Raw genomic sequence first — 14147 nt, 5'->3', positions numbered from 1 at the left:
GTGACCCTTATTACAAGCCAAATTTCCATCAGTGCCTCTGCGTATTTCCAGGAACTTAGGTCACAGAACACTGGAAAGAAAGGTCAAGAAATGTGGTATGTTCCATGCCTGTAGTTTAGTCCACCGTCTGCTTTTCCAGGACATATTCCAATTCTTTTAGTGCTCCAGCTATTCAGCAAACTCAGTTTTGTTTAGCTTTGTGACTAATGGAGGCTGTTTTTTTTCTTTTTTGTCAGAACATGAAGAGGAACTGGACCAGGAATTTGAGCTGGAGACTGACACTTTATTTGGAGGACTAAAGAAGGTATAAAGTGGATGAATAATACATCTTCTCAGTTTTCAAACCTGATTTCAATATTTCACATCATGTTTGTATTTGGAGGAGATCCAGGTATCGTATTCAGCAGCAACCTGGAAGTCAGTGCCCTTTCTGCTGTAAAGGTGTGAGTGTGCTGTGTTGGGGAAGGCATTCCCAGGGTCTCTATCTTCTTGTCCCCTGTTCTCCTCTGAAGATACCAGAAATCTGATTAACCTTATCAGGTAGGACAGTTTTCACAAAGCTCAGGAAGTTCCTTCTTGATCTAGCCAGGTCCATAAAAAACACAGGTGACCCCTGGACACTCCCGCACCGACTGTTGGCAGCTGTGGAAACATCTTCCTTTTGGCCTCTTAGCACCCCTGGCTGTCCATGCTGCTGGAGAGCGTGCTGGGAATTCCCATCCCTTCTCCTCTTGGTAGGGCAGTGCCAGGGGGCTAGCTCACTTGTTTTCAGTAGCAGCTCATTTTGTCTGCTTTGGTAGCAGGCAGAGTGGGTGCTGTTCTTTCACATACCCATGTCTTTCTAGATGTGACCAGAAGCACTTCTGTGCTAGAGTACATATTCTGGGTAGGTACCAGGCCCTTCTCTTCCTGTTGAGAGATGCTTGACTACTTTATTCTCCTCCCAGAACCCCTGGCCTTCTGAGGCTGGGGTTCTTCTCATTCTTCTCTGTTCAGTATCTCAGGACCCCATTTCAGTTATACCTTGAACTGTAGGGGGTCCAGGGCCCAGCTCATGCGTGGGCTTTGGGTCAAGGTGAATTATGGGCTGCATATTTTTCCCAAGTATTTTTATGTGTTTTTAAAATGCTATCAGAGCATCGTTTGTTTTGTTTTCTATTTTTACTTTATGTAATATGCCAAATAGATTATAAATTCAATCAGCCTTTGGGACATAAAAGACACTTTGCATTCCAGGTTCTGAACAGTCTGTTTATAACTGAACTTTTTCAAGACAGTTGGTTTCCAAGTTGGGTACTGCCTGTACTAATATTTTTCTACTATTGAAAGTTGCAGATCTTGCGTGAAGTTGTAACAATGTAGCTGTTTCCATTTTGATTTGCTAGGGTCGCCTGTTCCTTTCTCCAGCTCTGTGCAGAGGCATTTAGAAGATACAAGGCCACAGACACTTTGGGAGGCCGAGGCGGGTGGATCACGAGGTCAACAGATCGAGACCATCCTGGTCAACATGGTGAAACCCCGTCTCTACTAAAAATTACAAAAAATTAGCTGGGCACGGTGGCGCGTGCCTGTAATCCCAGCTACTCAGGAGGCTGAGGCAGGAGAATTGCCTGAACCCAGGGGGCGGAGGTTGCGGTGAGCCGAGATTGCACCATTGCACTCCAGCCTGGGTAACAAGAGCGAAACTCCGTCTCAAAAAAAAAAAAAAAAAAAAAGAAGATACAAGGATACAAGGCCCATGTTTGTCTGGAACTAGGAAGAGCATCCCGCCCTGCATGGTGTGCCATTCTTGGCTTTTGTTGCTCTACCCACCAGATACTTCCGTGAAAATTTAGATGCAAGTTGAATTTTCATCTATGGCATTCATTTCTAGATGTTTCTTATTGAAATAAGCCCCTTTTAGGATTCTTAGTAAGAATGTAATATGGGTAGTATCGTGCCCACTTCAGAGACGAGGAAATTCGGGAAGCTTTGTCGCCAAGTGGAATTTGAGATGTGATAGGAGGTAGGCTTTGTGAGTAGCTCGGATCTATTCTTTAGAAATATAATACTACTGGATGTCATACTACAGAAAAAGTGATTTATTTTTTTCTTTTAAAAATTCAAGCATTTCAGATAATACTGGAAATATAAATTTATTTGCCAGGGGCAAAAGTAAGCAAACACATTTGAGAGACTTTTAGCTGAAGAGGGGCCGTGGTGAGGCAGCACAAGAAAGTGAACACAGGGTCAGGCCCCAACAAGTGATGGAGCTGCCACAGATTTCATTGTCAAGGGCAGGCTCAGCCCAGCCATGTGTTGTTACTTCTAGACAAACGGGCTTTGTCTTCACTGACTTCCTGGCTCCTGTGCTTCACTAGGTCAAGCCCAGCTGCTTGACTCCCTGCAGAGGCTCCAGAGCCCTGCGGAGATGACCTCTTCTCAGCGCTCTCCACAACAGCTCATGACAGCACTGGGGGCAGGAGCATTGTTGCTCAAGCCAACTCTGCCCTCCCAGAAAAGTACATGTAGCACAGACGCGCACTCTGGGAGCACCAAGGATTCAGTCTTTTGCCATCCTGACAAATCTGTCCATCCCTCTGTCCATCTGACTCTCCGTTCATCTACCAGTGCACTGAGCACCTCTCATCTTCTCATCTCTCTGCTGCTCAGCACCTTGCTGATACGGGTCCTCAGGTTCTACACACTCCTTGCCAAATATTTCTTTTCTCGGAGGCTGCAGGAGGTGGCAAGCACATGCTACTTTGCTCCAAATTCTAATCAAAAGAAGATACTAAGTGTGACTAGAAAGCATGACCTCAGAAGAAATCTTATGTTTTCTGGCCTGCCCATCCTTTGAATGTTAGTCTGCAGCTGGGCTGGTAAACCTCAGTACTGCTGACTTTTTTTTTTTTTCTTTTTTTTTTTGAGACGAAGTCTCCCACTGTTGCCCAGGCTGGAGTGCAGTAGCATGATTGCTCACTGCAATCTCCACCTCCTGGGTTCAAGTGATTCTCCCGCCTCAGCTTCCTGAGTAGCTGGGATTACAGGTGACTGCCACCATGCCTAGCTAAGTTTTGTATTTTTAGTAGAAATTGGGTTTTACCATGTTACCAGGCTGGTCTTGAACTCCTGACCACAGGTGATCCACCTCCCTTGGCCTCCCAAAGTGCTGGGATTATTGGCATGGCCCACCATGCCCAGCTGACATTTTATTTTATTTTACTGAGACAGGGTCTCACTCTATAGCCCAGGCTGGAGTGCAGTGGCACAATCCCGGCTCACTGCAATTCTTCATCTCCCGGGTTCAAACAATTCTCTGGTCTCAAACTCCCAAGTAGCTGGGATTACAGGCATACAACACCACACCTGGCCAATTTTTATATTTTTAGTAGAGATGGGGTTTCACCATGTTGGCTAGGCTGGTCTCCAACTCCTGGCCTCAAGTGATCCACCTGCCTCGGTCTCTCAAAGAGCTGGAATTACAGGCATGAGCCACCATGCCTGGCCACATTTCATTTTTTAAATATTATTATTTTTTAGGTATGGGGTTTTGCTCTGTTACCCAGGCTGGAGTACAGTGGTACAATCATAGCTCACTGCAGCCTTGAACTCCTGAGCTCAAACAATCTTCCTGTCTCAGCCTCTTGAGTAGCTGGGACTACAGACATGCACCACCATACCTGGCTAATTTTTACATTTTTTGTAGAGATGGGACTTCACTATATTACCCAGGCTGGTCTTGAACTCCTAATCTCAGCCTCTCAAAGCACTGGGTTTATACATGTGAGCTACAGTACCTGGCCACTACTGACATTTTTAGATCAGATGGCTGTTGTGGGGAGCTGCTCTGGACATTGTACAATGCCTCTAGCAGCATCCTTGGACTCTACCTAGTAGATGCTAACAGCATTTCCTGCCCTAAGTCTTAACAATTTAAAAAGTGGGCTGGGTGTGGTGGTTTACTCCTGTAATCCCAGCACTTTGGGAGGCTGAGGCCAGCAGATCACTTGAGGTCAGGAGTTTGAGATTAGCCTGGCCAAGATGAGGAAACCCTGTGTCTACTAAAAATACAAAAATTAGCTCAGCATGGTGGTGTGTGCCTGTAATCTCAGCTACACCAGGGGCTGATGCATGAGAATTGTTTGAACCCAGGAGGTGGAGGTTACAGTGCGCTGAGATCAGTGCCACTGCACTCCACATTCCAGCCTGGGTGTCAGAGTGATACCCTCTCTCTAAAAACAAAAACAAACAAACAAAAAACAATTTAAAAAGTCTCCATGCATTGCCAAGTACCCCCAGGGGGCAAAATCATCCCGTTTTAAGAGCTGCTGGTCTATAGCAATATTTAAGGGCTCTGCCCCCAGTCCTTTGGTCATGCTGATTTGCCACTCTTACCTTAGCTCATGCTGTTCCTCTTCTGGATTGGGCCTCACACCTTCTCTGTTTGGCCCTCACTCACACTTCAGATCGTAGCTGACTTCCTGTCACGGAAGCATTGCGTGAACTTCAAGCTGGGCTTGGTTCTCATAGTTCACAACACTTGCCTGCCTCTCTCTTTACTTCCTTCCACAACTACAGCTTTCAGTGAGAGTGTCTCTGTGCTCAAGTCCATCTGGAGTGCTGGGGACCAGTGGTGAACCAGACAGACAACATCCCTATGCTAGTGTCTCCTACTAGGGATGGGCTGACTGCAAATAAATGAACAAACAATGGCCACAGATTGAGCTAAATGATTTGAAGGCAGTAAATAGGGTGATAGGGTAGCACTGTTTTGGATCAAATCGTGTACTCTATTGTGACAAATTTATTTGTAGAATTTTATTTGGTGTTATCTTTTCTCACTTAGCTTGTGGGTCCCACAAAAGCAGGGCTGGGATTTAATCATTTTTGTATCTTAAATGCCTGGAGCAGAGTCAGTGAGTATTTTACTGAATTTAACTGCAGACAAGAGTGAAGTGCCAGGTTGCAGCATGGAAGAAGATTCGTGGGTCCTACGTGCCTCTAGATAACGGTGTAGGCAAGTGGGCTAAGTGGGACAGTGTGTAGAGTCAGAGTAGGGAAAAGACCATTCTGGGCACAAAAATCAAAAACTGCTTCTGGGAGAAGGGGGCTGACCATTACCTGAGCCCCAAAGAATGGGTAGGGTTTGGCGAGATCGTCAGTAGAGGAGACGCTGTTCCAGTGGTGTTGCCATAGTTAGAAAAGGGAAGGACCTATTAGGGAAATAGTGACTCAAAGTGAAGCTACATTTAGGACAGTGAAAGGGAGCTGGACCTGACTATAGTCCTCCAATTTTTGGCGATGTCCAGGTTTGGAGGATTACAGCCCAAATCAAGAATGCCTTTGAGCTTTGTCATTTCTTTGGGAGTAAGACTGATTGTACTTGCCCAGACAACAGATGTGGTGTGGGAGCTTGTGTAGGTGTGGCTGTCAAGGGCTGTTCAGACTCCATATGCTCGGATTTTTGCATCCTGTTTTGCAATGTTTGCTCTTCCAGGCTCAGGATAAGAGCCACCCCCTGTACCCACTTCGCAGGCTCTAGTGTGCTATGCTAGAGCCTGTGTGTGACAGGGATGGGGCAAGCCCAGCCTCACTGGCTTCTGACATGACCCATTGTCATATTTGCCAGTCCCTTTCTCTTTCTTCTTGCTGGTCTTCTCTGTAGCAATGCCAGGGAGATAGGGAAAATGTTTCAGTGCCCATGTTGCTTGCTTGATGGAGTAAACATGTTTCTGCACAGCAGTGTCTGAACCAAACTGATACAAATGAGGTTCTATGTCTGTCAGGTATATTGTCATTAATTTTTTTCCTTTTATTTAGGATTCAAGATCATAAATACTTGGCATAGTGGAAAGAGCACAGGTTTGGAGTTGGATGCGCTTGAGTTCAAATCTTTTTGCTGCATCTGGGAAAATCCTTTACCTCCTTTAAAAAGAAATTTTTTTTTTTTTGAGACAGTCTGAAGTACAGTGGTGTGATCTCGGCTCACTGTAACCTCTGCCTCCCAGGTTCAAGTGATTCTCATGTCTCAGCCTCCTGAGTAGCTGGGGTTACAGGTGTGCACCACCATACCAGCTGGTTTTTGTACTTCTAGTAGAGACAGTGTTTCGCCATGTCGGCCAGGCTGGTCTTGAACTTCTGACCTCAAGTGATTCACCCATCTTGGCCTTCCAAAGTGCTGTGATTGCAGGTGTAAGCCACTGTGCCTAGCCTCATTTATCTCCTTTTAGCCTCAGTTTTGTTACCTGGAAAAGACAAGGTCATAGAGAAAGAGGTGATGGACAGAAAACATCCAGCATGCTTGTGCTTAGTGCAGAATAGATGCGCAATACATGTTATTGTTATTTTTCCTTCCATGGATGAATAATTCCTTGCTTTAGCATTAAGGATTGCTGATTCTCAGCTGGGGGTGGTGGCTCATGCCTGTAATCCCAGCACTTCAAGAGGCTGAGGTGGGTGGATCACCTGAGGTCAGGAGTTTATGACCAGCCTGGCCAATACAGTGAAACCTGGTCTCTACTAAAAATACAAAAATTAGCCAGGTGTGGTGGTGGGTGCCTATAATCCCAGATACTTGGGAGACTGAGGCAGGAAAGTAGCTGGAACCCGGGAGATGGAGGTTGCAGTGAGCTGAGCCCACGCCATTAAACTGCAGCGTGGGCAACAAGACTGAAACTCCATCACAAAAAAAAAAAAAATTGCTGATTCTCCCTCTTCAGCAAGGAGGTAATGTTCTATAGAGAGACATTTACATGTAGAGGGTGGGGTTGCTATTGAAAAGAGCTCTCAAGATCTTAATGCATTATAAAGAGTGTTACAAGTAATCAATTCTGTTCTTTCCTGAGGACACATTTTTCTATGGCGGGTTTTAGACCTCTAAATAAGCTGTTCTTTCAGAAGTAAAATCAGAGAGGACTTTACAGTGCCTGTGAGGAGGCTTAGGAAGAATAGACAGAGGCAGACAGGAGAGCTTGAATCTGAATGACCGTGAACATAGAGAAAGAGGTGCTTCCCCTAAAGACAGTTTTTAGCTACTCAGGCTTTGCCCATGAAGATATTAAGATTTAGCTTATTTACAAATGCCTCTTCATTTTAATACTTCAGAAGAACAACATTCCGTTTTGACTCATTTAACCAGTGAGTTAAATGCATGTCTACTCTGTAAACTGCTTCCAGGTCACATGCTGGGGATACTGTGACATTTCAGGCTCAGTCTCTGTCCTCAGTGAGCTCTGAACTTCCGGGAAAGGTGATGATGAGACGGTGAGCTGCTGGTGCAACAGCCGCTGGGGCTTATGGAGACAGGTTGCAGAGAACCCCACCAGCAGGGACTCAAGGGAGGGGGTGGCTGAGAGACAAGAAGGGTGGGTAAATGGAATAGCATGCCTGGCAACCTGGATTTGAGTGAAATAAACTCAGCTTGGCTAGAAGGTTGAGTTGTGAGGAACGAATCACTCAAGATAGGCAGGCGATTGATCATAAAGGCCATTGGGTGCCATATGTGGAGTCTGGACTTGATCCAGAAGGCAGTGGTCAGCGCTTGAAGGATTTCGGGTGCCATTTCCTCTGTGGACTCTTTCTGGAGCCCTCTGACTGATTTTCCTGCCTTGTCCTGCTTCTCTGTCTCCTCTCTCTTTCCGTTTGAATGCACGCATGTGTGTGTACTCGCTCGCCCTCTCTCTCCCCCCACCCCCCATCTGTTAGTTTTGCAGAGCTAAACCCTTGGTTCTGTCTTCACCTTGTTTTCATTTTCTCCTAGCTTTTTCAAGGACTTCTTTTTTTTTTTTTTGGACAGAGTCTCACTATGTCACCCAGGCTGGAGTGCAGTGGTGCGATCTCAGCTCACTGCAACCTCTGCCTCCTGAATTCAAATGATTCTCCTGCCTCAGCCTCCCAAGTACCTGGGACTACAGGTACCCGCCACCATGCCTGGTTAATTTTTGTATTTTTAGTAGAGACTGGTTTACACTATGTTGGCCAGGCTGGTCTTGAACTCCTGACCTTGTGATTCGCCCACCTCAGCCTCCCAAAGTGCTAGAATTACAAGCATGAGCCACCAAGCCTGCCCCTCAAGGACCTTTTTAAGAAAACAATAGTATTTCCCATAAACTAGTAGATAGAAAACAGAGAGAACAGAGCAGGGTACCTGGTGGCTAAGAATTAATCAGCAAATTTGATATTTATCCATTCACATGGTAGATCGTATTTTTACATGAGGCAGAGAGCTACAATTCCTGTTTCTGTTCTCACCAGAAAATCACTGGAAAATCATCTTATGTTTTTCCTATCTATCTGCAAATTTACATGTCAGGAGGAAAATCTAGCAGGGATGAGACTAGACAAAAGGTCATGTACTGATGTGTAAAGAGCCGGCATTCTTTGTGTTCACAAGCAAGAAGCAGACCTTCCTTCCATTGCTAATCCATGGGTTTCTTTTTCTTCTTTTCTATTTTGAGATGGTCTCACTCTGTTGCCCATGTTGGAGTACAGTGGCACGACCACGGGCTCACTGCAACCTCTCAAGTTCAAGTGATTCTCCTGCCTCAGCCTCCCGAGTACGTGGGCCTACAGGCATGTGCGACCACACCCGGCTAACTTTTTGTATTTTTAGTAGAGATCAGTTTTCAACATGCTGGCTAGATTGGCCTCAAACTCCTGGCCTCAAGTGATCCACCCGCCTTGGCCTCCCAAAGTTCTGGGATCACAGTGTGAGCTACCATGCCTAGCCTTATCTGTGGGTTTCTTGCCCCCGCCATTTGGAGACTCTTCAGCCCACATTCTCCTTGTCCGGAGGGACTGGCATGGAACACAGGAATCTGTCTCTGCCAAGCAAGCCTCTTTGGGAAGGGAAAAGCTGTGTAAAATCTAATTTTCTGTTAGTAAAGGCAGGCTGAAGATTCACACACACACAGCCAAATCACTTATTAATCTGCTCCTATCAGATGGAGGGAGGCAGAGATACGGCAGACATGCTGGAATAATCTTTGAGGGGCTGCGGCTTAATGAAAAAGAGTTAGGGCCTAACCTCTGTAAACTCACCAGAGTTTACACACATGAAACAAAGGAAATGTTGCCAAGAGATCCATGTTCCTTTACAAGAAATCCTCAACCCCGATGGGCATGTTCACCTCAATTCAACAAATATTTTCAAGAGCCTACTAATGTGTGAGGGAATCGGATGCAGATGAAGACATTCCCACTGTTGGGGTTGGTGAGAAATTTCTGAGCCACAGACCAATCAGTTTACAAGTCAGTGCTTACTACCTGCTTTCTGGTCTGGGTTGTGATGATCGCTGTGGGTTAAGGAAGTAAGAGGCATTGTTTCTCTCTTCAGGTTTACACTCTGTTTGAGAATTCCAGGCAGACACCCCTAGCTTTAATACAGCTGATGTGTGAAGTATTTAATAAGGGCGAGGGCTGTACACAGCCAGGACAATTGGCCTTGCATGTGGGTCCTGCCTGAAAGCTGGCCCTGGCATGCCATTTAACGTGTTTCTGTCTGTACGATTGACCCTAGTCTGTGTAGCCAAATTTGCTGGAAGAGTTTCTAGCCTTGGAGTGATCATAGAGGACTCCCTGGAATCAGTGGATTGGAGCTGAGTCTCGAATACCAGCCTATTTTGTTGTTTAACAAAAATAAAGTTCTTTGGTTTTACTCTTGGTAACTTCTGTCATTTGGAGGTGGATAGGAGTTAAATCTCTTCTCTCTCCCACAACCTTGCCACCAAGCGGTATGTTAAACAGTGAAAACGTCTATCTCTGAATTCTCCTACAAGTACAAACATTCATTAAGTAGGCAGGTACAAAACCCATGATTGAACCTGTTCCTGAAAGCTCACGAAGCCTCTTTGTCTGTCTTTAGGTACTCCAACAAGCATCTTGCAGAAAGTTCCTTCTGAAATTGGTGCAATTCTATTCTGCTGGCTGAAGCAGCTACCCTTCTAGTCTGATTAGAGGATAGAGCCTTATTAAAGGACACAGACAAAGAGAGTGTTCAACCTTCAGTGCTTTGGGTGCTGGGCTCAAGAGAGGTTTTTTTAATTTTTTGAGACAGGGTCTCTCTCTTGCCCAGGCTTGAGTGTAGTGGTGCCAGCACCATAGCCCTCAGAATAGTTGGGACTGTGAGCATGTGCCTCCACCGCCAGCTAAGTTTTAAAATTTTTAGAGAGATGGGGTCTCGCTTTATTGTCCAGGCTTGTCTCAAGATCTTGACCTTAAGCAGTCCTCCTGTCATGACCTCCCAAATTGTTGGGATTATAGGTGTGAGCCACCACACCCTGACTAATTTATTAACTTGTTTATTTTTTAAAGACAGGGTCTTGCTTTGTCATCCAGGCTGGAATGCAGTAGTGTGATCATAGCTCCCTGTAACCTCTAACTCCTGGGCTTAAGCGATCCTTCTGCCTCGGCCTCTCAAAGTGTTGGGATTACAGGCAGGAGCCACTGCAGCTGGCCTCAAGGGATTCTTCCGAACTTCATTATTACGAGGGTTTCCAAGCCTGAGAAAAATTTTAGCCCATTACACGTTGAGCACCACGCTTTTCATTAGTAAACTATTTATTTCTAACGTTCTGTATGCTAGTAAACTTTCAGGTGTAGCTTTAGGTTCCATATTGGAATTATTTGAATTGTAGTCATGTCTGGAAGTAGATTTCTGATTAGAATCCTTCAAATGCTAACTCACCTTTTCTGGATTCCTCATTTGGATGCTTTCAATGTTAAGAACTGTCCTTAGAGGTGGATTAAAGTTAATTTACTCATAAACATATAAGTGCTGTAACAGGATTCAGAACTGTCTAAGTGCTACAATAAGATTCAGAGAGAAAGGGGGAATGGGGTTATTCCAGCGCAGGGCAGGTTGAATAGTGGCTGGATCTGAAATCTGTGGGGGAGGTATGGGGAAGTGGGAAGGAGGGGAAACATTTCCTTCTCTCAGTACATTTCCTAAAAGTGGTGCCTGTCAGCATTCTTAAAAAGGTTATTACCTTTTAAAATCATGACATGACAGTTGATAAGCCTTTGTTAAAAAGAAATTAAGAAGCGGCAGCAGCAAGGTAAGAGCAAGATCACAGGGGCACATGGGAGAAGATGTAAAGGGAGGTGTCTTCGTGTGGGGGACTGACTGATGCCACTTTCCGGGATGAGAATAGCTGCCAAAAAGTTCAAGATGGATGAACGTTGGTTATTCCACCATAATTTTGCTCCCAGGTTTCATGAAAGCAAATCTCAGGTCAAATTCTATGTGACATGTATACATTTATTAAAAGTTTATTAGGCAAGCAGTGGAAACCAGTTTATACCAAACTGATCAGTGGAATTGATAAAATCCTTTAAGGAGCTTGCATCACCACCTTGCATTGTATTTTTTGCTAGGTAGATAGATAAAAAGAACATTATCTAGAGGGGGATGGCTTTGGAGCTCTTTTGTAGACAGGCAGCCAGAAATTCTCCAACCATGTGGCTGAATTTAGTATCTTAAAGTCCATCACTAATGGGGAGTCTCTAAATTGTCTAAGCCAGTCTGTGTCTCTAACGTTAATGTTGCTAATTAGCCAAGTCAGATATCACCAAGGAAAGTTACATTGACTTTTATCAGTATTCAGAGCTTTGAGATGGAAAACAGGAGTTAACTGTGGCCTTAGAAGTCCTGTTATACAATGTCTAAGTTAGTGGCAACAATGAAACACTTGAGCCTACATCACAATTCCTTTTTCTAAGCTTTTTTTTTTGGTGAAACATGAGCTGTTTTGCCTAAAGCAAGGATTCAAATAGTTGCTTGCAAAGCTGAGTGTTCCTCCCCCCAGAAGTCTTCAGTAAAAGACAAAGAAATCTACTGGTTAGAGAAATCAGTAAATATGTTAGATTAACTCGTAAGGCAATAACTGCAACTCCTAATACACCGATGGTGCCTACAGTTCTCACAAAAAGAGTTACTACTGCCTGTGGTTTGCACAAAAATTATTTAAGTAATATTCTAATAGTTAGAAATGTTGAGTCAAAAGAAATAATCTTTTAAGCTGTAAAGAATTTACTATGTGCAGGATACCACGGGTATGCAAATGAGGTATCGAGTCATCACCTTGAGATTCCACACCTTGTTATTCACCCGGTGCCTTTGGCGCAACCACTAGGGGGCGAAGTAAAGGTCATGCTAGTTGGGTTCTAAATCCCATCTTTGGTTAAACCCTAGAAATGCTCATTTTAGCCATTTTTCTATAAAACCGACTTCGAGTCGATTTGTTACCTTTAACATCCTCTTATTTTGAAACAATTACACATTTATAGGAAGTTGCAACAATAGCACAGAGAGGCCTCGTGTACCTCCACCCAGCTTCCCCAGTGCGGAATCGTTTTGGTCCCCCCTCCCCCAACTTTTATTTTAGATTCCAGGGGTACATGTGCAAGTTTATTACCTGGGTAAATTGTGTGATGCTGAGGTTAAGGGTAGAATGATCTTGTCACCCAGGTACTGAGCACAGTACCCAACAGTTGTTTCTCAGCCCATGCCAGCCCTCGATCCCACCCCACAGCAGTCCCTAGTGTCTGTTGTTACCAACAGGAGGACCTGATAATTAGCTCCCCAGTAGGGAATCTTCTATAGTGAACTCTCAAACCCAGGAACTTGACATTAGTACAACCCACAGACTGTAATCAGATTTCACCTGTTTTGCAGATGCTTATTTGTGTATGTATATATAGTTAATATGCAGTTTTATCACGCGTAGATTCATGTAAACACCAATATGATAAAGATACAGAACCTCCAAGAGCTACTCTGTGCCATCTCCTTTATGGCCACTCATCCTCCTCCTTCTCATCCCTAATCCCTGAAAACCGCAATGCTTTTAATATATATATATATATGTGTGTATGTGTATATGTATATACACACATTTAGGATTCTTCTATCTTGTTGGTGAGAAGATATTTTTATCATTCTGCAATGACCCTTTTTGACCCTGGTGATTTTCTTTCTCTGAGGTCTCCTTTAACTGCCATTGACAGAGTCACTCCCACCTTCTTTTGATTCATATCTGTATGGTATATCCTTTCATCCTTTAACTCTCCACTTCCCCACTTTGTTATATTAAAAGTGAATTTCTTGTAGACAGTCTAAAGTTGGGTCATTTTTCTAGCAATCTATTCTGCCCAGCTCTGTCTTTTAATTGCTGTATTTAATTTGGGGTTTATTCAGCTTCTTGAATCTGTAGGTTTATGCTTTTGCCAAATTTGGGGATTTTTTTTTTTTTGCCGTTATTTCTTCAAACATATTTTTAGCCTCGTATTTTTTCTTTCCTTCTGGAAAATTTAATGACACCAATGTCAGATCTTTTGTTCTTGTATCATAGGTCTCTGAGGGTATATTTTTTCAGTCAAGTTTTTCCTCTGTTGTTCAGATTGGGTGATTTTTGACATATCTTTAGGTTCAATAATTCTGTTTTTTTTTTTTTTAAAGAAGAATCTCAGTCTGTCATCCAGGTTGGAGTGCAGGGGCACAATCTTGGCTCACTGCAATCTTTGCCTCCTGGGTTCAAAGGATTCTCCTGCCTCAGCCTCACAAAAGCTGGGATTACAGGCATGTGCCACTCTGCCCAGCTAATTGTTTGTATTTTTACTAGATATGGGGTTTTGCCATGTCAGCCAGGTTTGTCTGGAACACCTGGCCTCAAGAGATCCGCCCACCTTGACCTCCCAAAGTTCTGGGATTACAGGTGTGAGCCACCATGCCTGGATCAATAATTCTCTCTTAGGTAATCTAATTCTGCTAATAAGCCCACCTAGTGAGTTATAGTAAGTATAATTAATATTGTATTAAAGTAAATATTAATATTTATGTCAGTATTTACTTAATTTTGTTTGTTGTCATCCTTAGGTCCCGAGGTCTCTAGCCAGTCTGTGCTCTTTTCACCATTCAGAATCTCCTTGCATTTGTTTTATATTTTACAGCCAAAGTTTTTAGCTGTCATTGGTGGAGGGATAGGGATAAATGTGTGTACTATATCTTGCCTGAAAGCAGAAGTCTCTGTGTTGTAGTCTTTAAAGTAAGTTTTAGGCATAATAAATAAGATGAACTATTTTATTAATACACAAATAGGTTTCTGAAAAGAGATGGTGGAAGCAGTGGGCAGTGGGGGAAGGATGGGGCCGTGTGCCCTGAGGATGTG

The 14147-nt window shown here is 44.0% G+C and overlaps 1 protein-coding gene across 12 annotated transcripts in view; it reads left to right on the top strand.

Annotated features, from left to right (window-relative positions):
- HHAT (hedgehog acyltransferase) overlaps positions 1 to 14147 on the top strand; it is a 404480-nt gene that overhangs the window by 37842 nt on the left and 352491 nt on the right. For all 12 annotated transcript variants that reach the window (XR_013529748.1, XR_013529751.1, XR_013529744.1 and 9 more), the window contains exon 3: positions 237 to 304. Coding sequence is in view for 2 of the 12 variants with exons in the window: in XM_035280429.3 (XP_035136320.3) it covers positions 237 to 304 (68 nt within the window). In the remaining 10 variants the exon portion in view is untranslated. The remainder of the gene's footprint in view (positions 1 to 236; positions 305 to 14147) is intronic.

The sequence above is a fragment of the Callithrix jacchus genome, chromosome 19 (genome assembly GCF_049354715.1).
Source record: "Callithrix jacchus isolate 240 chromosome 19, calJac240_pri, whole genome shotgun sequence".
NCBI lineage: Eukaryota > Metazoa > Chordata > Mammalia > Primates > Cebidae > Callithrix > Callithrix jacchus.
Note: the sequence above shows the minus strand (reverse complement) of the source record. Positions and strands in the feature narration are given on the sequence as shown.